The sequence below is a fragment of the Canis aureus genome, chromosome 17 (genome assembly GCF_053574225.1).
Source record: "Canis aureus isolate CA01 chromosome 17, VMU_Caureus_v.1.0, whole genome shotgun sequence".
Lineage (NCBI taxonomy): Eukaryota > Metazoa > Chordata > Mammalia > Carnivora > Canidae > Canis > Canis aureus.
Window position 1 is genome coordinate 58,425,145 of NC_135627.1, and position 27,117 is coordinate 58,452,261.

Genomic DNA, 27,117 nt, shown 5'->3' on the forward strand with positions numbered 1-27,117 from the left:
TTCAATGTGGAAAAAATGTAGAAAAGTATAAATATGAAACTAATCTCAAGATCAGGATTATTTTTCTACTCATATATAGATACATGGATATGTACCATGTCTCCATGCACCATGTCTGTATCTTTATTTTTACTTGACATCACATAGCACTATTTCCATATCCTTCAAAACCCTTTGTAAACATCATTTCCATTCATACAGATTTAGTATAATTTATTTAATCATTAACATTATTTGATTAAATTATCCTACATCTATTATTTATTTATTGAAGTTAACTCTTTCTTTCTTTCTTTCTTTCTTTCTTTCTTTCTCTCTTTCTCTCTCTCTCTCTCTGTCTCTCTCTCTCTTTCTTTTTTTGCTATATCTTCTCCACTAATTCTGTAAGTGTCTTTCATTTTGGTTCCTTAGGCTAATACCTAGGAATAAAATTACAGAACAAAGGTTATGAGTATTTTCAAGGCTCTTGATATATATACTACCAAAGTTTCCTTGGAAAAGATTGTGACAATTTACATTCCAACAGCTAAGTATGAGAATGGCCTAGAAACATAAATTCCTGATGAACATCTACAAATTAATTCAGGGAAACAGAGCTTTAGCCTTCACTTCAATGAAGAAAACATCAAGCAGCTAAACCCTTCATCTGCCAAGAAAACTGTGTATCTTTGCCCCTAAAGACTTAAAAGCAGGCACACGGAAACCAATTGTGGACATACCCGCTGGATGCGAATGCCTTGCAGAGCTGCTATTCTACAGGGAGTTGGCTGGTTGCCGCTACTGCCAAGTCCAAGCTGCCCATTTCCATTGTAACCCCAGACATAGACCTGAGAGAAAACCAGAGACTCAATGTCCAAGGAAAACATAAGCAAGCAAGCTCTCTGCTGGAGAGAAACGTGCTGCGTCAGTAGGACACCAGCAAGGCAAATGCGTTTTTTAAAACAACATATCACACAACTTTCTTACCTCCCCAGTATTCACTACTGCCATCGAACACATCTGCCCACATGCTATGTTCACAACAACTTTATTTTGTAAGCAGCCTGTGACTCTTCGAGGGATCGGCTGATTGGCTGTTGATCCAGATCCTACCTGTCCGGAGTTATTATAGCCCCAAGCAAATACCTGGGAATCGAAAAATGAAACACACTCGTTTATAAAGTGTCTCAGTTGGACGCAAATATGTACTCATAGTGCCTCATCTTTGCTCTCAAAGTGCCTGATATCCATCAATTCTCACACCACAGGCAGAGAAGTTTTTATGAAATTCATTCTTACAAAATGCAGTATGTTACAAAATTAGGTTATTGGTATTATCTACACAAATAGCAGTAATTATTCTCAAATATCACATATTATTAAAATATCTACTTATAGATACCTTAGCCATATTTTCCAGCATTTTGAAATTTTTTCTTTTAGCAAATAAAACCCTCGAGTACAGCCATATAGAAGGAAAATACAGCCTTTTAAATTTTGCTAGGAATTTAATAGAAATCCCTACTACATAAAGGTACACTTCATGATATACCCACCATGACTATGAATTGCCAACAAGAATAAGATTGAACTTGAGGAAAATGGTTATTTAAATCAAATGATCATACTTCTAAGACTGCTATAAGAATCTATGTAACCTTATTGAAAAAAATCAATGAGATTTATGCTAACTATTCTCACCTCTCCATCAGATGTTAGCACCAAAGAATGGTAAGACCCACAGGCAACTTCAGTGACTTGTTTGTTTGACAAATTAGTAGAAATATGACAGGGCACTAAACCATGATTAGTTGTCCCATTGCCCAGCTGGCTATAAGCATTATGACCCCAGGTAAAGACTTCTCCTTCTGAAAATAAAAAGAAATACAACCAGCTTTCAAAACTTCTACTTTATTATATGAACATATATATTTGCACACCTTCATGGATGAAAACTAAAAATGCATGTGCAAAAACTAATCAAGTTCCCTATTCCACCAAACTCATTCCATAAAAGAACACATTTGGAAATACAAACTATATTCTATCTCAAAGCAACAAGGTGAATTGAAATGGATGAAATTATAATAACTAGGAGATAAGTTTTTAATAAACAGCCGAGAAATGTTACCAAGAGTAACAGGAAGAAATATCAGATTGAAAGTCAAAAGACTATAAGATCATTTACCTTCTCTGGGGCTACTTTCTTATGTATAAAATGATCATCAAGTTAATTTTTAAATCTTTGTTATTATTTATTGTGTAGTATAATACACATTCAGAAAAGTTCACAGACTATATGCTGTTTTAGAAATAACGACAAAGCATACACTCACGTACTACCACTCAGATCAAGAAATATAACTGGATGATCACTCAAAAAGCTCACCATATATAATCCTGAATAAGAGAATTCAGTTTTTCCTATTCTTGAACTTTCAATAAATGGAATCATACAGTATATACTCCTTTGTCTGTATTTTCTACTATATTATCTGTTTGTGCTACATTCCAGAGAGCTAATTTCTTCTAATCTAGTTTATTTTCTTTTGATGTGTCCAAACTGCTATAAAACTTGCCCACTGAGCTTTTCTTTTTGATGATTATATTGTTTATTCGGTTCTTTTTCAAATCTTCTCATCTCTGCAGGATATAGCTTCAAGCTCATCTGATATTTTTTCAAACACAATAAATACAGCTCTCTTATAACTGGTATCTGATCATTCTAATATCTGATACTTCGTAGTCAGTTTTTGCTGTCCTTTTCTGCTTGGTTCTCATTCATGGTGCCTTGTTTCCCTGTGTCCCTGGTTATCTTTGACTATATGCTACTAACTGCCACTGAAAACTCATTTTTCAATGGCAATGTATTTCCTCAGGCCTACGATGAAGTGAAGGTGCCTTCTTCAAGAAAGCATCTGCATTAACCTCTGTCATGCCATGAAGGCCCTTAAAGGTACTTCTTTGATAGATCCCACGCTTAGGATTTCTTGGCCCACCCAGTCTGATGTGAACTGGGATACCAATGCATGAGTACAACCCTTCAGGGACAGGTTTTCTTCCTTTTCTTTCTCTTTTCCTTCTTGCTTTGCTCACAGCCAACGATTTTTCTGTTCAGTGCCTTCGAGATGGAGGAGCCGGCCCATCCTTGCCCCCCCATTATAGCCCTTCGTGGACCCAGCATAACATGTTAGATGTCTGATGCACGATCCCTTCACCTCAGGAGTACATCAAACCACAACCCCATTTAAGTGGAGAGGTAGATGCCCTGAAGGCAAAAGTAGCTTTAAGTTCCCTTTAACCTTACTTCACACTTTCTCTTAAATATGATCCAATAATTTGCCTCTGCCTTGTCAGCACTTAGATGCCTCTATGAAAAAAAAATTTAAATACTTTATGTAGAATTTCCGCCAAAGAAAATGGGCCAAAAAAATCCAGCCTATTCCCGGCAACCAAAATTCCCTAAAATTTATGTGAAATAAGTAACCAAAAGAATGTTTATAAACTTTATTTTCAGTTCAAAGAATACTAATAAAATGAATACCCAGCTTAAAAAAAACCTCTACGGTATGATTTAATTAAAATGTCTTATTAGCGTGAATTCATAAAATAGCCATGAGAGTATTTAATTCTCTATCCTACTAATATCAAAGCCTATAGCCATCAGTCACGTTCATGATAAGAATCCCAGTGCTGGGATCCCTGGGTGGCGCAGCGGTTTAGCGCCTGCCTTTGGCCCAGGGCGCGATCCTGGAGACCCGGGATCGAATCCCACATCGGGCTCCCGGTGCATGGAGCCTGCTTCTCCCTCTGCCTCTCTCTCTCTCTCTCTCTCTGTGACTACCATAAATAAATAAAAATTAAAAAAAAAAAAAAAAAAAAAAAGAATCCCAGTGCTAGGAGTTAGAGGGCATCTTGGACTTCATTAGTTCATAGATCAGGGATCCCAAGTTCAAAAAGTCCAGAGTGAGGTCAGCATTTTAATGCAAAATAATTAAACTTTCTAAAAGCATAAACAAAAGGGGTTCACTGGGCTTACAGTACTGTCATTCTCACGTCCAAAGTGCCAATGCTTGCTGGATTCCATCTTCTACATTATCTTACTCTCATATTCAGATATGTTCATATTTCATGGTGTCCAAAGCATGGACAAGAGTCAAGTTCACAGGGCAGAGCCAGAAACTCCTGCCCAATCAAAAAGTACATTCTCGGTTTAAGGGGTGGTCCTAAGTCCTGCTTCTAACAAGGCAGTGGCTCCAATTCTACATGTGCTCCTAGGTTACCTGTGGTCGCAAGGACAATATGGGGGCCACTCCCATAGCTGAGGCAGGCTATTTTTTTGCCACTTAAAGCATCCAGTCTCCGAGGTTCAATGGTACTCTGGACGTCACCTAATCCCAAACAGCCACAGCAGTTTGTGCCAAGCACAAAAATCTATGGGGGGGGGGGGGGGAAACCACTGTTAGTCCAAGCACTTGTATTTCTGAAGAGCCCATAATTACTGCTTCACTGTTTAACATGATATAGTAAGAATCTACTCTCCATGCTTTTTTCTTACAACCGCAATTCCTTCGTTCCTCCCATCCCCGCCCCACCCAAGACCTTCAACTTAGCAAATCCATTCCTGTAAGGGGCTGAATGTCTCCTTCGACCTTTACCTCATCGTTTACTGTGGTATATAAGACTTCATTGCCGGCGCTGCCGAAGACACAGGCCTGACGAATTAACTGCAGTTCCTCCTCGGAACAAAGGGAGAAAATTGGCCACTTTCCCACATCTAACATCTTCAAAGATGACAGAGTAGCCTGTACTGGCTGAAAAGGAAATAAATAAATATATACATAAATAAAATTTGAAACACACACACACATATATACACGCACACATTCACACAGGTTAAGACTATTAATTAAAAAATACTTTCTTTTTTCTTCCCCTTGTACTTCCGTGGAGGCCAGCGCCGGTTCAAGGAGGGAACTCCTGAGGGGCCCCCCGAGCTACGGGAACGGCCTCCACAAGCCCACGCCTCAGTCCTGCTCTCACAGCGAGCCGGAGCCGGAGCCAATCTTCTCGGGGCCACGGCAGTCGCCCACGGCTGACCCCTGAACCCTCAGGGCTGGCTGGTCTTAAGCGTAGCTCTGGACGCTAGGCTGGTTGGAAAGGCAGGAAAAACTGAGGTTTGGGGGGGAGAGGGCGCACTGTGACTTCGTCCTGACGAAATGCGTCCTTGGAAAAGAACGACGCTGACGGTGACGCCAAGACACCGGTCCCGGAGTCCCGGTTCTTGAGTCCATTCTGACCACCAGTTGGGCGGCTGGTGGCTTGGCCGCATCCCCCTCACTCGGGTCTGAAGACCGGTGAGAAGACACGCTCAGAAAGTGCGTATTTGTTCGCTAGGGCCGCCACAGCAAAGTGCCACAGGCTGGGCGGTTTACACCAAAGCAATCTATTTTCTCACAGTTCTGGAGGCTAGAAGCTCAAGATCAAGGTCTACGCTAGTCTGGTTCTTCCTGAGGGCTGTGAGGGAAGGTTCCAGGCCCTCTCCCTGGCTTGTGAGGCCACCTTCTCCCTGTGTCTTCACATCATCTCCACTCTACGCAAGTCGGCCTCTGGGTCCAGGCCGCCCCTCTCCAGAAGGACGCCAGTCATCCTGGATTAGGGCTCACCGGAATAACCCCATCTTAACTCCTCACATCTGCAGTGACCCCATTTCCAAATAAGGTCACCGTCTGAGGTACTGGGGTGTCCTCATGTAATTGCGCTGCTGTCACCGGGAGGCTTATAAACAGCAAGAATTGACTTCTCGCAGTTCCGCAGACTCGAAGTCCAAGAGCAAAGCACCGAAATGCTCATGTTCTGATGAGGGGCCCCTTCCTGCTTCACAGCCCTTGTCTTCTGTGTCCTCACAGGGTAGGAGGGGCTAGCGATCTCTCTGGAGGCCCTTTTATAAAGCACTAATCCCACTCTCGAGGGTTCCACCCCCGTGACTTCATCACTTCCCAAAGTCCCCACCTTCTAACCCCATCACCTTTGGGGGTTTAGGATCTCAACATATCAATTGGGGTTGGGGGGAAACACAATGAAACCCACAGCAGTATACGTTAAGATCATAGGCACCTGAGTTCTCATTAGAGCACGCAATGTGGACACCATAAAGCTGTTCTGAAAGAGAGCTTTCATTTATTTGCTCCCCTGGCAACATTGTCAGGTGTGTGCTCTCTAGCTTTCAGAAATTTGGGGATTACAGTAAGATGCAGAAGCAGCCAACAGGTTTTCAAATGGCAGGTCTGGCCCTCTCTCCTAATCGCCATGCTTCTGCTTAATTTCAAGGAGCAGGGGATCTTGTGAGGCCTGTCCTTCCCAACTGCTATTAAGTCAACCTTACCAGGGAAGAGTTCTGGTACAAAGCTGACGGGACTAGCGACTCACTCTCTGCAGACCTGGAAGGGACTTAGGAGTCAGCTGAGTATACGTGTGTGTGTGTGTGTATATATTATGATGACTTGGCTCCTAAGATTATGGAGACTCAGAAGTCCCATGATCTGCAACTGCAAGCTGGAGACCTGGGAGAGCTGGAAGCATAGTGTAACGAGTCCAAAGGCCTGAGAACCACGGGAGACAGTGATGCACATCCCAGTCTGAGGGCAGGAAAAGATGAAGCGAAATGACCCAGATCAACCAGTGAAATAGGAAAAAAGGGATGAATTCCTCCTTCCTCCACCTTTTGTTCTGTTCAGTCCCTTAAGAGTTTCGATGATGCCCACCCACCCTGTGGAGAGCAAACCATTTACGGAGTTCACCAATTCAAAGGCTCTTCTCGTCTGGTGACACCCTCACAGACACACCCAGGAGCAATGTCTCATCTGGGCACCAGTGGCCTACTCAAGGTGACACATAAAATTAATACCACACCATGCGAAGAATCCCATGTGATCATGGAGGCAGAGGCTGAAGCAATCCGCCCACAGGTCCAGGAACACCAATGACAGACAGAAGCCACCAGAAGCTGGGAGGAGGAAAGGATGGCTTCTTCCCTCGAGCCTTCAGAGAGTATGGCCCTGCTGACACCTTAGTTTCAGACCTCTAGTCTCCAGAACTGTCAAAGAATCCATTTCTATTGTGTTAAGCCATCCAGTTTGCGGTACTTTATCAAGGCAGCCCCAGGAAACGAATACAGAGGGTAAGCAGCCTGTAAGGGCTAACAGCATCATCCTGAGGCCATGGCAGCGCCTGAACCGGGATGACGGCCCCGACACCAGAGCCAGCCACCGTCCCTCACCGTGCCACTCAAGTTCTAGGACCCTGTCTGGGGAGGGAAGTCGTCCGTTATCTTTGGGCAGCACCCAAGGCCACTACAGATCTAAGGACAGACTCTCGTTCTGTTAGCTTTTAGGCTAAAATTTAGGTAAATTACATACCTCCTTACATCATGAAGGCATTTTATTTTCTCTGGGGGGGGTCTTCATTTTAATTTTTTTTTCCTATTTAAGTCTATAAATTTCAAAAAGAACAATGTTTGGGATGTGGCATCAAATATTTATAGATGAGCTAATGTGCTAATTAAAAGCACTCATATATTATTCCTAAACTTCACTACTATAGGGCACAGAGACTGCTAGCCTCATTTTAAATACAGGGAAACTGAGGTACAGAAAGACTAAGCAATCCTCCAAGATCACCTGCTTCCAAAGACTGCTTTCCACACACCACATGCTGCAGAGAAAAAAGCTCACATAAAAAGTTCTATCGCTGGCAGATCGGGCCTACAGCTGCAGGGCTTTGGCTGTTGTCACGCAGTCCTTAATGAACAGGCACCAAGACCCACTGTGGGTTACCTTCCACGAACAGAGCAGACGGCAATACACAAAGAGAAAATACGCATCCCTACCTCATTTTTTCCCATCAGGCAGGTTTTTTGGATTTCAACCTGCCCTGCTACAAAACTCAAGTGGTTTCTTTGATGCCTAGAATCTGGTTGTAAATCCAACAAGCTCCTAAACACCTGGCTACAAATTATTGGTTCTGAACTTTCTTCCTGGCTCACTTGTACAAAACCTCTAGTACCCACCCCGTGACTCTATAACCGCCAGGCTTCGTGTGTGTGTGTGTGTGTGTGTGTGTGTGTGTTGTAGCATCACCTGCAGTGTGTGTGTGTGTGTGTGTGTTGTAGCATCGCCTGCAGTCATACATTTGTTAAAGGATGTCACAGGTCCACAGAACATCAGGTGTGACAGTATCACTGAACATGTCCCGAGTGCCAGATATTAAAGATATAAAAATTGGGATGCCTGGGTGGCTTAGTGGTTAAGCATCTGCCCTTGACTCAGGGCCTGATCCCAGGGTTGGGGATCAAGTCCCACATCAGGCTCCTGCATGGAGCCTGCTTCTCCCTCTGCCTGTGTCTCTGCCTCTCTCTCCGTCTCTCATGAATAAATAAATAAAATCTTTAAAAAAAAAAAGATATAAAAATGAAAGATCATCGCTCCTTCAAGGAGCTCACAATTTAATAGAAAACAAATACCTAACAATATAACCGGAGTACAATGGGGGTGTGAATACACTGCTTTTAAACATCTGTCAGAAGGCTGGCTCCTGGAGGTCAGTTATCAAAAATGCATTTTTCTAAGTCTTGTGGGGGAGTTATTTCATGGGGGGGGAACTTATGACTTAATTTATGAAAGGCACACATTTATGCTTTTCTGAGGTATTTAGTATTAGTCTCAAGGAACTGTAGCATCTTTGTTCTCAGAAGAAAAATACATTGCTCTCTACAACACCTTCATAGGTGTATATAGCTGTACACACTGTGCACACCGTAAACCTGCCTGAATGGAACGTGTATGTATCCTCCATATACATATTAAGAGTGTAGGAAGCAGGATTCACATACAGCGCCCTGCAAGAGAAGCAGCCACCCTGCATGACAGCAGCCACCTCTGCAGAAGGCGCCCAATCAACTTCGTGCCCAACTGTTAAGTAAGGGACTGGCTTAGCAGGAGCCAAGGTCAGGCAACAGAAAAATCTGTACGGGGAAAAAGCACTTCCAGGGAATGAGAGCTTGACGGTATACACGATGAGTCATCAAGATCATGTCCCTAGAATTCAACCTTAATTTGGCCCAGGTAGCCCTGCACATAATACTACTACCGGCAATAACTATTCCCTGGCCAGCTTTCCTTTACTTTTGCTCTACATCCAGCCCCACAGCCCCATCTTTCACTGGCCCCTGTTCGGGAAATGCAAAATGGTGATATTTTAATATTAGCTCAAGGAAAATATAGTTAAGGAAACACAGCTCCATAAAATTAGAGACCAAGATACATTTTATTACTCCTTGGAGTACGTGCTACCTATATAATTCTGCTTCTCTAGACAGAAGCACAATCGGACAGATTGTGTCAACAATCTAGACAACTAAGTTGTCACAATTAAACTTAAAACACACCATATAGAAACAAAACCAAAATTACCTGTTGGGCATGACTTACCAAAAAAACTATTTAAAAAAAAAACAACCAACAGCTTGCCTTTCAGGACTTCTTGGCTATGCAGCACTTTATATGTAACAGTCACTTCATTCCTAATTCTGTTAGTCTATTTTTTATTTTACACAGTCTGTTATTCCTGGGAAAAATCCGGAATTTTTCTATGAACATTTTGTAAGATTCTCAAGTTCCATACAGTCTTACAAAAGTAAGCTATTTTTGTATTTTGTATTTTCACAAATGAACAATGTCAGGGGTCAGGCACATGGTAACACTATGGTTTGGTTTCAGAAGTTTTGCCATCTTTATGCACTCTGCTGGCTTTGTATAATTATTTACATCTTTTGTTGTATTTTGACTATATAATTATTTACATCTTTTACGGTATTTTAACCATATTTTAAGAACAGCAGAAAACAGAAAAATGAAAATTAAGAGTGGCAGTTAATATTAAGCTGTTAATAGTGAAGAACAGATATTGTATCAGTTTAATAAAATTAACACAAGTTGGAAATCCATGTGCATGCTGAAAGATGCGAAGCTTTTGACATCACTTGGACACATTGGACTTAAGCTGGTTGACTGTCATGTTGAGCTGTGATGGAAAAGGAATAAAGAATATTTTATGATGAATTAAGAACATGTCATCTAAGACTAGGTATTTTATAATTTTGTTCATTCTCTGGGAATGAAGTAGACGTTCAGCTCAGACCCTCTTGCAGGACAGTGTTATCTGTGACAGTAGGGATGGTCTGTACTCCCCTTGTCCAGCACCAACCTCGTCATCTCTGGGAACCCAGCTCTACCCCTCAGATAATACTCACGGTTTTCTGCAGGCCCCTTTAGCATTCTACACACCCACAATAATTATCTGTTTGCATCTGGGTCACTACACTGTGAGCCCCTCAAAGATAGATACTATCTCACTGATTTTCCTATTCGGTGACCAGTAGATGCTTGATACATGCTTCATGCAACAGAAAACACATGTTCCAAAGACATGATCTTTTTTTTCTAACCTTGCCACTTTCTCCATAGGAAAGGGAAAGCTCTTCTTCCATATGGATTCAGTCCTGTGCAGTCCCTAAGGAAAAAGTATGTGGTAAAATCAGGATCCCATAGGTCGAATGATACTAGGCAGGTTAAAATTATTTTACTTCCAATTAACAGAGAAAATAAGCTAAACTCCAATATGGTGAAGGGAAGATAGGGAATTAAGGTTTAGGCATGAGAGTTAATAGCTTTAAAACCCAAAAGGTGTTTTTAACTGTTCTGAAACTATCCTATGGTCTCTTATGGGAATCTTCCTGCAGAGGTCTGGGAAAGTAATCCCAGGATAAATGAAGATTCTTAAATCTATAAGGAAATAAGTAGAAAATTTTCATTTTACAGTTGACCTACTATAGATAAGAAAAAATAAATTTTAGACCTTAGTCAAGTTTTCCCTGGGATTGGAAAGCTCCAAATCACCGTGCAGAGCAGACTTATCAGTTCTCAGCTCCACTGAAGAGTATATGATTTGCTAAACTTGGGGGACAGGGGAAGGAGAAATGAATGAAAAAATGAAAGGACGAAGAATGACTATGGCTTTGTTTATCGTAAACTGTAATAAAAAATCTGCAACAGTAGCCATCAAATATGAAGCAACAGTATTCAATCTTCTTGCCTTAATTAACCATTTCCACAATGACTACTTTCTACCACATAGAAGTAACAGCAGAAGCAGCTCTTTCAAAAGACATGCAACATGGGCTCTCTTTTTGCTCAAAGGATCCCCTTTAATATTTCTTGCAGGGCAGGTCTGGACTATGGTTCAATCATTACACAGTGAACCATCTCATCACTAAAAATAAATATAAATAAATATTCTTTCTCTCCCCCAAAAGCAATTGAACAAAATCCTATTTAATAATGTTGGTATCTAGGGAGAAAGAACATGAGAGACTCCTAACTCTGGGAAACGAACTAGGGGGGTTGAAAGGGAGGTGGGGGTGACTGGGTCACGGGTACTGAGGGGGGCACTTGATGGGATGAGCACTGGGTGTTATTCTATATGTTGGCAAATTGAACACCAATAAAAAATAAATTTAAAAAAATAACAATTAATTAATTAATTAATTTTAAAAAATAAAAAAAAGAAAGGTGAAACAAAAAAATTTTGGTATTTCTGATTTATTAGTTTGGGTTCTATTTACTCAAATACACTACATTTCAAGGGCTAACGTCAGGACATTTTATCTGATATTATCTACAAGCAATTAGAACCTTGTAATAGATAAAAACAATAATCAAAATAAAATCAAGTCTTAACAGTGTTCCTGATCCATGCTTTACATGCCCTTGAGAATATTAGTAAAATTTTGTTTCCTTGGCTATAAAAAGGTGTCTCAGAATATAAGGAATAGTCACATATTCAGAATAATTATAGCTCAAGCTATGGCGATTGATACAAATCATTTTTAAAAAATCTATTTATTTATTTATTTATTTATTTATTTATTTATTTATTTATTGTGAGCAGGGAGAGGGGTAGAGGGAAAGGGATAGGATCTCAGAGCAGACTCCACACAGAGTGCAGAGAGCAACCTAGGGCTCTATCTCACCACCGTGAGATCATGACCTGAGCCAAAATCAAGAGTCGGATAATTAACCGACTGAGCCACCCGGGCGCCCCACGAATCATTACTTCTAATATTTACAAAAGATATACTTGGTGCTCGCTTCGGCAGCACATATACAAAAGATATACTTGTTTTTAAAAGAATCAATTAGACTTTTCTCACTAATCAATTTATAAAACTTGATCTAGTTGCCAATATGGAAAGATAATTTCATGTGACAGTTATTCCTACATGATCAGTCTTCTCCGTTAATTTGCAAGCTCTTTAAGAAAGGCAACCATGGCTCGTTCGTGGCTATAACCACCGTAGGACATGGCTCAGAGAAGAACACAATATTATGTATTAGGCTGAAAGCACTTTTTGAATACAGCTTTTTGCATATTGGAGACTGCTGGCATTGAGGATTCTTTTTTTTTTTAATTTATTTCATCCTAACTGGAATGACATTGCCCATATCTATCCCACATTTACTAGAATAAAAAATAAAAAGAGGGGACAAGGAAAAAGGAAAAAAAGTAGAGGAAGGGAAGTCAAAGGCAAGAAAAAAAAGGAAATTGGAGGAAAGGGGACCAAAGAAGAGATGTGGCTGCCCTTTATTGTACCGTAGGCCACTTTTGTTGCCAGGAGAAGAGAAATCCTGCTAATACACTAAGATCCTGGAACAGTAATCCTGGCTTGTTGTTTCCCACCCCATTCCTCTACCATTGTAGGTAACCAATTCTATTGGTTTCTGGTTTATTCTTCCTATTTCTTTTTGCAAAAATAAGCAGATACGTGTCTGTAATTTTATTTCCCAATTCCTCCTTATACAAAAATAGCATACTTTATATATTCTCTTTGGTAATTTGCTTTTTTTTCCCCTTCACTTAACAACATATCCTGAAAATCACTCCTGATCAGTTAACAGAGATTTTTAAAAAATTTTAATCAACTAAATATCATCCTCGGTTTTTTTATTTTTTTAATCCTGTTTTTTTTAAGGAGGAAAATAAATAGCTCTTTTTAGTGTCTTTAAATCAACTTCAAGTACAGTAACTCTTTAAAAATTAGAATGGTGGAACACAGGCTATTGTGTCCGACTAATCAAATCAAGACATAATTGCATGAATAGAATATTGAAATTACCATATTTGAAGAAATAACATTGGTACGATTCAATTAAGACTAAACATAAAATTAATATAATTTCACCTTCATTGGTCAAAATGTTCCTGAAGATTTAAAAATTATTCAAGAATAATTACCATTGTACAGTACTATGAAAAAACTGTTGACTTCTCCAGCATTATGGAAAGTAGTTGGATTTTTTTTTCTAAAATTATCTCAATGTGATCAAACATAATAGAGAAAACCAGCTTCTCTAATTTGCACCACTTGAGGAATGCAGTTTATGGAATATATGTAAGGATTATAGTTATCGTGTTGTCTACATGATTTCACCAGGCTTTTTTTTTTTTTTTTTTTTTTTTGAGAGAGAGAGAGTGTGTGAGCAGAAGGAAAAGGGGAGGGGCAGAGGAAGAGGGAGAGAATCTTGAGCAGACTCCATGTGCTGAGCACGGAGCCCGACACAGGGCTCGATCTCACAGCCCTGAGATCGTGACCTGAGCCAAAATGAGGAGTTACATGCTTAAGTGACTGAGCCACCCGGCGCCCCTGACCAGGCTGTTATTAATATCAATGTTATAGCAGTATATCAATATATACCTCCTAAAAATCCACAATATACATACAGAATACCACATCCATGAATTCCAAATAACAATAGCAACAGTAACAGTTAATATAAACAGCTACCCTGTACCACCGATTAAGCGCCTTATATTATGTCATTAAACTTTACAGTGGCCAAAAGAAACAGATACAAACATTGCCACCATTTTTTGGACATGTTTCAAAAACTTGACCGTCACCAACCAGTCAGGGTTAGAGCCACAGTATTTGATTTCAAAACTTCTCTTTTAGACCCTCCCCTGTATTTAAGTTCTCCTGTGAACGTTCCAGTTTTATTTTATACTGACTGGTTGGGAATGTTCCATCCAAAAATTTTTATACCTGATTGTCCTAAATTTCTGGAGCCCCGTATTCAGTCATCTTTAATTCTGTTCCTTCTAGATCCTTGTAAAGTTGTCTTCTAGAATAAAGTCAATGTGACTGAAAAACATAAACACATAAATTCTATTAAGAGAATAAGAGAGAAGGAAAAGAATATACTATCTTGCAATTTTAACAAGCCATTATTTATCTGAGAAGCAGATAGTTCAAATATTGTATTAGTTTTATTAATTAAAAAGTCAGCAGTACAGATGCTCCATTATTAAAAAGCTAATGTAAAATATAACCTTTAGATATTATACTTTGTAAGCTTGGAGACCATGCTTAACAATTTGGACACTGAACACACATGAAAAAAAAAAACCCCACATACTAAGAACACTTTAATTCGTGTCAACACAGAAAACACAAGGGAAGCCATCTGGAATGTGAAAAAAGCAAAACTTTCAAACTTTTGGAAGAAAGCACAAAAAACATCTTTGTGACCTCAGGGCAGGGAACGATTTCTTAAATAAGACACAGTAGCATAAACCGCAAAGAAAAGCCTGGAGAAATTTACTACACAAAACTTCAAAAATACAGCATACTGAAAGACGAACAAAGGAAAACACGCCACAGTAGGTATTTTCAACATATATAACTGATGTAACTACTAGGTATTTACCTGAAGGATATAAAAATACTTATTCGAAGGGAAACGTGCACCCCAATGATTATGGCAGCATTGTCAACAATAGCCAAACTATGGAGAGAGCCCAGATGTCCATCGACTGATGAATGGATAAAGAAGAGGAGGTATATATATGCAACGGAATATTACTTAGCCATAAAAAGGATGAAATCTTGCCATTTGCAACCATATGGATGGAGCTACAGAGTATTATGCTAAGCAAAAATCAGTCAGAGAAAAACAAATACCATATGATTCACTCATAATGGATTTGAAGAAATGAAGCAGATGAACATAAGGGCAGCGGGGGGGGTGGGGGGAGGCAAACCAGAAAACAGACTCTTAACTATAGAGACCAGACTGAGGGCTGCTGGAGGGGAGGTGGGCGGTGGGATGGGGCGAAATAGGGGATGGGTATTAAGGAAGGCACTGTGATGAGCACCGGGTGTTCTGTGTAAGTGCTGAATCCCTAAATTCTACACCTGAAACTAATATTACCATGTATAATAACTAACTAGAATTTAAATAGAAACTTGAAAAAGGCAGAAATTTTAAAAATAAAACTGCTTATAGATTTCCTCCTTTTCTGCACAGGAGGGCAATATTTTTTTTAATTGTATTTATTTTTATTTTTTTTAAATTGGAGTTCAACTTGCAACATATAGTATATCACCCAGTGCTCATCCCATCAAGACAGGAGGGCAATATTTCTTATAGACCCAGAGCAGAGGCTGGCGTCTGTATGGAGATCTTCACAGTGATGGTGTCTCGGCTTAAGATCATTCCATTCAATACTTACTATGTTTTAATTTACTGGGTTTTTTTCCCCCCTCACATGTGTTTTCAGACTTACAACTTGGCTCAGGCACATAACCAATAATTCATAACAAAAAGTGTCTAAGGCTGCCTTTAGTGAATCTAAATTGTATACTCACGGGGCCAATGTTTCAAGTTTTTGCAAGAGGAATTTTCAAAAGCAAATATACAACCAAGGTGATTTTTTGTATGAAATTTGTTTTTCTCTTTTTGCTTTTTGTGCAACTTTCATTCCAGTGTGGGAAGCCAACAATCGTATTATAATAGATACATTTTATAGCATATTGGAAAGTGATGGTGACACAAAATTGAAAATGGAGCCGGATAAGGAGTAGTTAGAGTCTTGAAGGTTGATGTTAAAGGTTTTCGATTTTAAACAGGGTGGCCAGAGAGCCTCCCTAGGTATATGATCTTCGAGGAAAGACTTGAAGAAAATGAAGAAGTGAGCTGAGTACACCTAGAACAAAATCTATCTAGGTCTATGTGGTGTAATGTTCTGAGGTGAGGTTTTGAAAAGCGACAAAATCTGATTTGGTTTTCAGAGTCACACTGGTTCTATGCTGGTAATATTTCTGTTATTTTCTTTTTAACTTTATTGAAATATAACTGACACGCAACATTAGTTTCAGGTGTACAATGTAATGATTCCAAATCTGTATACACTGTGAAATTATCTACACAGTAAATCTAGTCACCACCTATCACCATAAAAAGTTACAAGAAATTTTTTCTTTCTATTTTATGATGAGAACGTTCAAGATCTACTCTGCTGCCAACATTCGAATACGGCACCTACAATATTATGGACTATAGTCAGCGTGCAGCACACATCTCCTTGACCTATTCATTTCATACCTTGAAGTCTGTACCTCCCATGCCCCTTCACCCATTTCATCCTTCCCCCACCGCCCTTACCCTTGGCAACCTCCACTCTGTTCTCCATACCCATGACTTTCATTTTGTTTCTTAGATTCCACATATAAGTGAAATTGTATAGTAGTTGCCTCTCTGATTTATTTCACTTATCATAGTCCATCCATGCTGTCACAAATGGAAAGATCGCATTCTTTTTTATGGCTGAGTAATATCCCATTGTGTGTGTGTGTGTGTGTGTGTGTGTATATACACACACACACACCTTCTTTATCCATTCATCCATCTGCGGACACTTTGGTTGTTTCTATATGATGGCTATTGTAAATAATGCTGCAATGAGCATGGGGGTGAATATATCTTTTCAAATTACTGTTTTTATTTCCTTTCAGTAAATACCCAGAGATGGAATTACTGGATCATATGTGATTTTAATTTTTTGAGAAACCTTTGTTGTCCATAGTGGCTGCACCAGTTGACATTCCCACCAATAATGCATAAGGGTTCCCTTTTCTTCACAACTTTGCCAACACCTGTTATTTCTTGGCATACTGATAATAGCCATTCAAACAGGTGTGACGGGACATTTCACTGTGGTTTTGACTTGCATTTCCCTGATTTATGATGCTGAGCATCTTTTCCTGTGCCTGTTGGCCATCTGTAGTTGGAAAAATATCTATTCAGATCCTCTGCCTATTTTTAATTGGATTATGTTATTGAGTTGAGGGAGTTCTTTGTATTTTTTGAATGCTAACTCATGAGATACAGGATTTGCAAATATTTTCTCCCATTCTGTAGACTGCCTTTTCATTTTGGTGATGGTTTCCTTTGCGGTGCACAAGCTTTTTCTTTGGATGTAGCCCCACGTGTTTATTTTTGCTTTTAGAAATCAGATCCGAAAAGCAGTGCCAAGACTGTCAAGAGGCTTACAGCCTATGTTTCCATCTAGTTTTACGGTTTCAAGCCTTACATTCCAGTTTTTAATCCATTTTGAGTTAATTTTTGTGTTGTGTAAGATAAGTAATCTAGTTTTATTCTTTTGCATGTAGCTGTCCAGTTTTCCCAGCACCATTTATTGAAGAGGCTGTCCTCACCCCCATTGTATACTCTTGCATCCTGTGTTGTAAATTCATTGAACATATATACATAGGTTTATTTCTGGGCTCTCTGGTCTCTTCCATTGATCTAGGTGCCTGTTCTCATACCAAAATCATACTGTTTTGATTACTGAGGCTTCATAATATAGTCCAAAATCAGGACGCATCATACTTCCAGCTTTGTCCTTCTTTCTCAAGATGGCTTTGGCTATCCAGAGTCTTTTGTGGTTCCATACAAATTTTAGGATTATTTCGTCTACTTCTGTGAAAAATGCCATTGGGACTTTGATGGGAATTGCACTGAATCTATACATGGCTTTGGGTAAGAGGAACTTTTTAGCAATATTAATTCTTTCAGTCCATGAACATGGGATATCTTTGCATTTACTTGCGTCTTCTTCGATTTCTTCTGTCAATCTTAGAGTTTTCAGCATATAAGTCTTTCACCTCCTTGCTTAAATTTATTCCTAAGTATTTTATTATTTTTGATGCAATTGTAAGTGAGATCTTCTTAATTTCTCTTTCTCATAGTTTGTTGTTAGTGTATAGAAATGCAACAGATTTTGTAGGTTGATTTTATACCCTGCAACTTCACTGAATTCATTTATTTATTCTTTACTGAATTAAAAAAAAAAAACAGTTTAAAAAAAAGTTTTTTGGTGGTGTCTTTAGGGTTTTCTATATATAAAACTATGTCACTAATAATGAAAGGCTTACATCTTCCTTTCCAATTTGGATACTTTTGCTTCTTTTTCTTGCCTAATTGTTCTAGGACTTCTAACACTATGTTGAATAAAAATGGGCATCCTTGTACCTAATCTTAAAGAAAAAGCTTTCGCTTTTCACCATTTAGTACCACATAAGCTGTGGGCTTGTCATATATGGCCTTTATTATGTTGAGATACATTCCCTCCATACCTACTTTGTTGAGAGATTCTTGCTGTGTTTGAGTAAGTTCTACTGCCCTGTCTTCTTGGCCACTAGTCATTTCTTCTGCTTCATCTAGTCTGTTATTGAACCCCCTCTAGTATATTTTTCAGTTCAGTTATTATATTCTTCAACTCTGTGACTTCAGTTGGTACTTTCTTACATATTCTCTTTGTTGCAGTTCTCACTGTATTCATTCGCTCTTCTCTCAAGATTGGTGAACATCTTTTTGACCATTACTTTGAGACCACAAGCATACACCCTGTTGACCTCTAGACCAGGCAATCTGGCAGTGTTCCCTAGTGACAGCTGCAAAAACTGGGGCTTCAGACCAGTGTGTAAGCTCCTTTTCTGGGGGGTTCCGGCAAACTGTAGTGAGGCTGAGGGAAAACAAAAAGATGGTATCATCCAGCCTATGTACCCTGAGAGCACCTCTGTAGCCTCTAGATGTGTGGTAGACTTGAAGTCTGCCCCTTGGGCTGAAGCGCCAGGACAAGTGAATAGACTTTTTTCACAAGTAGACTAGGAGTGTGTTCCAGCCCGTTGTCTGAACAGTGCCCTGGGGGTGACAGCCTACCGAGAACTGTCTCTCCACTCATTACAGTCCTGTGGAACTCAGCCACACAAGCATGCCTACCCATGGTATCAAGGTAGAGGAACAATGCAAAAATGGCACCCACCAGCACCCCTGTCCACAGAGACAGTCCCAACAGTCCCCTGCCTGTGGCATCCAGCAGATGCTTTAAGGTTAGAAAATAAATCTTCACACATAGTCTAGGTGCTCTTCAAACTGCTGCTTTTGTGCCGGTTCCCAGGGCAAGTGAGTTTACATGCAAACCCTTTAAGAGAAATATCTCTGTTCTCTACAGCCTTTTCATTTTCAGTCTCCTGGATGTGAGAGCCATTGGTTTTCTAAGCTAGTTGTTTGGGGAGTTCATCCTTCACTGCAGGTCCCAGGGGTGCTTGACGTGGGGTACAAACCCTTCATTCATTAAGGAAGCTCCAGATTTGTGAGATTTTTCCCAGCTGTGGGTTGTTACTCTGGCAGTGGGGTTTTCGGTGAGACCACCCATAGCGGCCCTTTTACTGTTTTGTGTGAAGCAGCTATTCAGCTAGTTCTCAGGTCTTTTTCAGAGGGAGTTTTTCCATATGCAGCTGTAGATCTGGTATGTCTGTGGAAGGAGAGGAGTTCAGGATCTTCCCACACCAACACCTTGGACCACCCCCCCTCAACATTTCCTATTATATCTGTTTTCTTAAACTTGTACAGTTCAACAACTTATTTCCAAGTTATCCCTGTTTGGAACAGAGAACTCCTTATTCTTACAGATTATATTTTGAGAGTTTTCCCTACATTCTTTTTTTTTTTTTTTTTATGATAGTCACAGAGAGAGAGAGAGAGAGAGGCAGAGACACAGGCAGAGGGAGAAGCAGGCTCCATGCACCGGGAGCCCGACGTGGGATTCGATCCCAGGTCTCCAGGATCGCGCCCCGGGCCAAAGGCAGGCGCCAAACCACTGCGCCACCCAGGGATCCCTCCCTACATTCTTAATAGCTACGCAGCTGGAGACTGGTGGATAAGAAGACAGTCTTTTGATAAGTGAACATGAAAAACATAGCAATTCTTAATCCTCCCAAAGAACAGGTCAAATAATTCAGTTCCCTACACAAAGTATATAGTAAGCAGCCTCTACATATTAGTGTTGGTAATCAACGTTAATCACCATGTTTGCTAGTAGGACAATGTGTCATATTACTTGGTAATACCTCTGACCCAAATAAAGACTTAAGCTGATTAGAGGACATACATTCATTTGCCTAATTTATTCAACAAATGTTAATTTGGTGCCTGCAGTAGGTACTAAGCTGAAAGCAAATCTGCATAAAAGAAAAAACAAAATAACATGGAGCAAAAGGATATCCACCTCCCAGGTGCTTGTGTCAACATTACCCCAACACAAGAGCACTTGTTAGTTTTTACTAAAAGCTAATAAGCTAGACACATTGTATCTATGAGAGCAAGCATTTTCCATGGAAACTGGTATTTTGCAAGTAACTAGGAGCTTCTAAATGCTAATATCCATTCTTTAGAAGTAATCCCTGAAGAAAAAGTGAAAAAAAAAAGTAATTTCTGCAGCGAAAACCCAATGCTGTATACAAATATATATTTTTAATCCAACTTAATGAAATCAATGCTAAAGCTATGCTTGAAAAATACAATATACAAAAAAGTTTTCTTGCAATATAGAACTCAGTGCTTTAAACAAATTCTCCCATCTGGGCCACACAGTTGGTGATGCTTTTATTAACAAAGAAATAGGACATTAAAGAAAACTAACGTCTTTTAGGATGCCAGCACACAGTTTACAGCACCGGTGTATTAATGAGCTCCAGACCAAGTAAATGTCAATGCAGTAATGATGGTTCCCAATTATATGCTAACTGAACCACAGAATGGTATGTCCTCTGTAAGTTATGAATGAGAAAAATAGAAGAAAACATGATCCCAATTATCACTTGCAAAAAAAGGATGACAGCTATAATTTACCTCTACTTTGAATGAGAGGTCATAATCCTACCACAAATGCCATTAAAATACCTACACATCTGCTAACCAATGTGGGACAATTATAAACAGGATGGTCAAACTGAAATGCACAACTAAAACTAAGGTACAACCTCAAAAGAAATGGTATTGTCAGGCTTATGATAAGAATCAAACTGACTTAGGACACAGAAACAACACTGCTATTTTAATCATGTTTTTAAAAAGGTTTCCAAATTTCACCTAGAAATGAGGCAGATCTTCAGTTCTAAGCAAAACTGTATGTAGTCTGAAAAGATTACTGAGCTCATCAGAGCCTTTTCAACCACATACAGCAAAAGTGCCTTTTTGCAAATATGAAAAATATTTAAAACATAAACAATATGAATGTTTTTATGTTGTTCCACTAGCTAAAATGAGTTAGTACTGGAGACATTTGTAAATCCATTTGAAATTTAGGTCCTTATAGATCTAGTACAATTAAAAAAAAATCCTAACATGCCTATGAAATAGAATCCTAGCTGAAAGATCTTTGTCCCACAACATAAACATTCCTTCAGCATCGTAGGCTTTCTTAGACTTGGCTTGTTTGCATTCGGGATTTGTTTTGTTCAGTGTCATATACATTCAAGGCAATACAGAACATACTATAATATCGTTATTTACGATTTTTTATCTGTCACCCACTGCTACTTGTTAGCTCAAACTGTCTTCCATGGAGAATATACATAATAGATGTTAGCTAAGGTCAGATTAGCAAGACACTTAAGGCACACACTCTAGTGTCAGATAAATGCTGAAAAAAACTATTAAGCCTTAAATTTCCGAAAGATTCTCACACTGTTAAGATGGGATCACCATGGGAACTAGACATGTACTCCTAGATAATGAAAGTGAGAAGGGTATCTGCCTTCCACTGAAGGACACTATAAATATCCCTTTCAAAGAGGCAAACTAGCTACTCCTTTGAAGTAAATATCCCCATGAAGTCCTCTATTTTCAGCCCCAAACAAGAGTCTTTGATGTCATTCTGCAACCCTGATAATTCCACCCCTGGTCTCAAACCTCTCGTCTGGTCAAATTTTGATTCATACTAATTCAATTCCAGTAAACTTCAAAAGTAGTGGTATCTTACGGGCATTTTAATTTCACTTTAACAAGTGATAAAGCCAAAATTAAATACAGACAAACTCCTAAAGGCTTAGATGAACCCCACAGGTACCCCGCATGTATAGTTCCAGATTAATCATTTTTGATATTTAAACATATTGTTTGTAATCTACTTAAATAAAGGGCCCAAAAGAACACATACTTTACTTTCTAAAACTGGTCCTCACTATCCAGCCGCTTTCTGGAAGTCTTGTCTGGTTCACTCAAAAATCTCTAAGGGCAATAATTTAATACCTTATCACATGACATCATACCAGGTGAACCTTAACATAGTTTCAAATCAAGAAAGGCAACTGCCCACACTTAGAAAACAACTTCTCTAGTCAATCACAGAGAGACATTAAGGGCAATTGCAAAGTTCAGAAAATCATACACTTTTTCTCAGCGCATCCGCAGTGTCCGTTTGGCTAGACTCCTCCACGCAAGAGCCCAGTCTCTTCATATGCTGTGCTCAGTTAAACTGGACAATTCTGAATGATTTGAACTCACTTTGGAAAAAAAAACATCTTTTACTTACATACTATAAAATTGGGTTTTATTTGTCACAAGGGTCATGCTGCGGGCCCCCATCCAATTTATAGTGAAGGACAGCAAGGAGCATTTTATCCCAGAAAGATAATTCAAAAAACTAGTTCTCCGTCTTGACCATCGCCTTCAGTTTATCCTTCACATCCACCATAACCATGCTGTATAAAATTGCAACCCACACCTGTACCCTTAGGCCTCTTTTTTTTTTTTTTTTTGCTCATCTTTTTCATTTTTCATAGCACTTATAATTTTCTAAATGATAAGTAACCACATACGTTTACTGTCAATCATTCTTTTCTAGAATGTAAGCTCCAAAGGGAAGGGATCTTTGTTTCTCTTGTTCACTGACGTATCTTTTTTCTATTTTTAAAGATTTTATTTATTCATGAGGGAAACACAGAGAGAGGGAGAGAGAGAGGCAGAGAGAGAAAGAAGCAGGCCCCATGCAGGGAGCCTGACATGGGACTTGATCCCTGGTCTCCAGGATCAGGCCCTGGGCTGAAGGCAGCACTAAACCACTGAGCCACCCAGGCTGCCCTCACTGACAGATCTTAAATACCTGGACAGGACCTGATGCAAAGCAGTCACTCAGTATTTATTGAATGAATGAATGGATCCACAATGAGAATTCAGTACAAACTATATCTGCGGTCAGATTTCACCTTCATTTATGCAGTTAACAAATGTCTCCTGTGCTCTGAATATGGGGGAGACAGAGCCTACACGCACGAATACATACCATTGGACAGTGATGAGTGCTATAAAGCCAAAGGGAACAAACAGGGCAAGAAGTCGGAAGGAGAGCAGTGGCTGTTTTAAATGACTGAGTCACCTCTCTGAAGTGATGGCAATTGTTCTGAGCCTTGAATTAAGACAGGTGCCATACATATTTGGGTGGAGGGGGAAAATGGGCTTTGAGCATGGAAAAAAAAATAGCAAACGCCTCGCCCTAGGGTGGAGGCCCACGTGGTAATAAGCCCAGTAAGCCCAAGGAGGCCGGCCTGGTGGAACTGGGGTAAGCAAGAATGTAGGATACACATTTGCCTTTACCTGCTACTGAGTAACCTGTAGGTATGGATCCATTGATGTATCCACTCACACGGCCTAATAATGCCCCGGGCAACAGATTACCTCTCACCTGGAGTACTCCAGCCCCCAAATGCCTGCATCAGCACATCGTGTAAGAGGACCAGGCACCGTAGTGACGTGGTCAAAAACTGCTCCAAGCAGCCTCAGGAGTCACCAAACTGGCCCAAGGAGCAGAAGGGGGCGAGGCCAGGCTCGGGCCGGGTCCGGGGAGGTGCAAAGCCCGGAGGCTCCTAGAACCGGGCCGGGTCCGGGAAGGTGCAAAGCCCAGAGGCTCCTAGAACCGGGCCGGGGCCGGGAAGGTGCAAAGCCCAGAGGCTCCTAGAACCGGGCCGGGGCCGGGAAGGTGCAAAGCCCAGAGGCTCCTAGAACCGGGCCGGGGCCGGGAAGGTGCAAAGCCGAGAGGCTCCTAAAACCGGGCCGGGTCTGGGTAGATGCAAAGGCGGGAGCACGGAGAGCCGTGCACAGGGGCGGTGGGATGGGGGCCCGCGAGGCGCGTCGCCCCCCGGCCGCGCGCGACCCCTGCCGCCTGCACCGCGCGCCGAGCGGCCCCGACGGCCCCGGGACTGTCCCGGCCGCGCTCCGCTCCGACCCGGGGTGCGACTCCCCCGAGCACGGAAACAACAAGTCCGCGGCGAACTCGCCTTCCAGCTGCGGCCGCGCGGCGCGCTTGCAAAGTTTGCAGCGTCTGGAAGCCTCCGGTTTCCGGGGCCGAGCAGGGCAGGACCTTCCGGCTTCGGACGCGGCTCGGGGCGCCTCCTCGCACCGGCTCGGCAGCTCCGCCCCGCCCCGCCCCGCCCCGCCCGGCGAGCGGGGCCGTCCCTCCTCTGCGGACCCGGGTCGGGGGAGCGGGGTCGGGACCCGGGGCTGCGGGAAAGGCTTTCCGGGCGCCCACGCCGCGGAGGCAGAGGCCAACGCGGGAGGTGCCCCACGCGGGCGCAGGCCGGGGGCGGGGCAGGCGACACCCGAGGCCCGCGCCACCGCCGCAGCCAGGACGAGCCCCGGGCCCCGCGGCCGCTGCGCCCCGAGGCCCGCGCACCTTCCGCGCACGCGCAGCGCCGCCGGGCCCGCGGCCGGGGGAGGGGCTCAGAGCCCGCGCCCCGCCCCCGCCCGCGGCTTTGCGCACGCGCGGCGACGCCTCGGCCTCGGCCTCGGCCCCGGCCCCGGCCCCGGGCCCGGGCGGGGGCGCAGGGCGGGGGCGGGGGCGGCTCGTCCGCGGTCGCCGCGCCCCGGGCCGGCGGAGGGGGCACCGGGGCCCGCCCGCTCCCAGCGCCGCGCCCCCTGCGGACCGCCGCCGCCGCCGGGTCGCCCTACCTCCGCGCAGCCCGAGCCGCGGCCGCCCGCCTGCTCCGCCGCCCTTCCTGCTCCGCCGGGGCCCGCGCGGTGACCGCCTGGCGCCTCCCCCGACGGCCCGGCCTCGGCGGCTCGCGCTCCGGTGCGGGGCTGGGGCGGGCAGGGGCGGGCAGGGGAGGGGGCGGCACGGCGCCTCGCCCCTCCCCCTCCCCCCCGCCCCCGCCCTGCTCGCCGCCGCCACCCGCGCAGCTCCCGGCCCGCCCCGCTCTCCCCGCGCGGCGTCCCCGCGGGCTTGGCGCTTTGGAGGTGCCCGGCCCGGGAGGCTGAGGCGCGCGTGGGCATCGTGTCCTGCGGCCCGGTCCCCGCTCCGTCCCCGGGGTCCTGCCCACTGTGTCCCGGGGGTCCTCCCTCCTCTGTACCCGGGGTCCTCCCCGCTCCGTCCTCGGGGGGTCCTCCCGGCTGCGTCCCGGGGGTCCTCCCCACTGTGTCCCGGGGGTCCTCCCTCCTCTGTACCCGGGGTCCTCCCCGCTCCGTCCTCGGGGGGGTCCTCCCGGCTGCGTCCCGGGGGTCCTTCCCGCTCCGTCCCCGGGGTCCTGCCCACTGTGTCCCGGAGGTCCTCCCTCCTCTGTACCCGGGGTCCTCCCCGCTCCGTCCCTGGGGTCCTCCCCACTGTGTCCCGGGGGTCCTCCCTCCTCTGTACCCGGGGTCCTCCCCGCTCCGTCCTCGGGGGAGTCCTCCCGGCTGTGTCCCGGGGGTCCTCCCCGCTCTGTCCCGGGGGTCCTTCCCGCTCCGTCCCCGGGGTCCTGCCCACTGTGTCCCGGGGGTCCTTCCTCCTCTGTACCCAGGGTCCTCCCGGCTGCGTCCCGGGGGTCCTCCCCACTGTGTCCCGGGGGTCCTCCCTCCTCTGTACCCGGGGTCCTACCCGCTCCGTCCTCGGGGGGGTCCTCCCGGCTGTGTCCCGGGGGTCCTCCCCGCTCTGTCCCGGGGGTCCCTCCCGCTCCGTCCCCGGGGTCCTGCCCACTGTGTCCCGGGGGTCCTCCCTCCTCTGTACCCGGGGGTCCTCCCCGCTCCGTCCCTGGGGTCCTCCCCACTGTGTCCCGGGGGTCCTCCCTCCTCTGTACCCGGGGTCCTCCCCGCTCCGTCCCCGGGGTCCTCCCCGCTCCGTCCCCGGGGTCCTCCCCACTGTGTCCCGGGGGTCCTCCCTCCTCTGTACCCGGGGTCCTCACTGCTCCGTCCTCGGGGGGGTCCTCCACGCTCCGTCCTCGGGGGTCCTCCCTCCTCTGTACCCAAGGTCCTCCCAGCCCCGTCCTCGGGAGTCCTCCCTGCCCCATCCCTGGGGATCCTCCCTACGCTCTCCCTGGGGGTCCTCCCTGCTCAGTCCCTGGGAGCCCTCCCTGTTTTCACAGGGGGTTCCCCCGCTCCTCACCCCCTGCTGTGGGGCCCCAGCCCTGGCCCCTTCTGATAACTACGGAATGTTGACATGACGCGTGACCTGTCTGGAGGGGTGCCCGGAGTTGCCCTGGGGCAAGGGCTTCTGGGCCGACCACACTATCCCTGCACTAACTCAGCAGTGCCTGTGTTACCCTGCGCTGCTGTTGGTCTCCATAGCTTTTAGCAGAATGCACCAGAGCTTTAAAATATGTGGAAATTTCTTCCCCTTTACTACACTCTCGTTCACCTGAGTTGGGTTTGGGTAAAATGCTCCACAGCTACTACTGCCAACCGTTCTGTGCAGTTAGCTGAATGCTTTTACGTTGGTTTTTTTTTTTAAAGGAGGACACAGGTTCAAGGGTTTAAATGATTGACCAGAAAGCACAGACGGGTAGACTGAGATGTCACCCCACAGTGACCACTTCGGTTGTATTTGGTCTGGCCTTTGTCATTCACTGGGGAAAACATCCTTCCACAGTGTCTCGCTGTTTTTATTGCAGCTACTATAGTCGGCAGGCACATCTGTGACCACAGGATAGTCGGT

The 27,117-nt window shown here is 43.6% G+C and overlaps 1 protein-coding gene across 18 annotated transcripts in view; it reads right to left on the reverse strand.

Moving 5' to 3' along the window:
* The window catches only part of RCBTB2 (RCC1 and BTB domain containing protein 2), a 44,988-nt gene extending 19,689 nt beyond the window's left edge, over window positions 1–25,299 (reverse strand). For 4 of the 18 annotated variants that reach the window (XM_077855725.1, XM_077855724.1, XM_077855722.1 and 1 more), the window contains exons 1-8: window positions 25,164–25,296; window positions 14,138–14,236; window positions 10,484–10,548; window positions 4,638–4,793; window positions 4,263–4,413; window positions 1,681–1,847; window positions 967–1,125; window positions 720–827 (exon numbers count right to left, since the gene is read on the reverse strand). In XM_077855725.1, the coding sequence (XP_077711851.1) occupies window positions 720–827; window positions 967–1,125; window positions 1,681–1,847; window positions 4,263–4,413; window positions 4,638–4,793; window positions 10,484–10,525 (783 nt within the window). In that variant the 5' untranslated portion in view covers window positions 10,526–10,548; window positions 14,138–14,236; window positions 25,164–25,296. Of the gene's footprint in view, window positions 1–719; window positions 828–966; window positions 1,126–1,680; window positions 1,848–4,262; window positions 4,414–4,637; window positions 4,794–10,483; window positions 10,549–10,893; window positions 10,992–14,137; window positions 14,237–22,608; window positions 22,632–23,813; window positions 23,837–24,493; window positions 24,635–25,163 lie in introns of those variants that run through there. The other 14 variants (XM_077855729.1, XM_077855728.1, XM_077855730.1 and 11 more) reach the window with 14 other exon arrangements.
* Window positions 25,300–27,117: the final 1,818 nt, after the last annotated feature.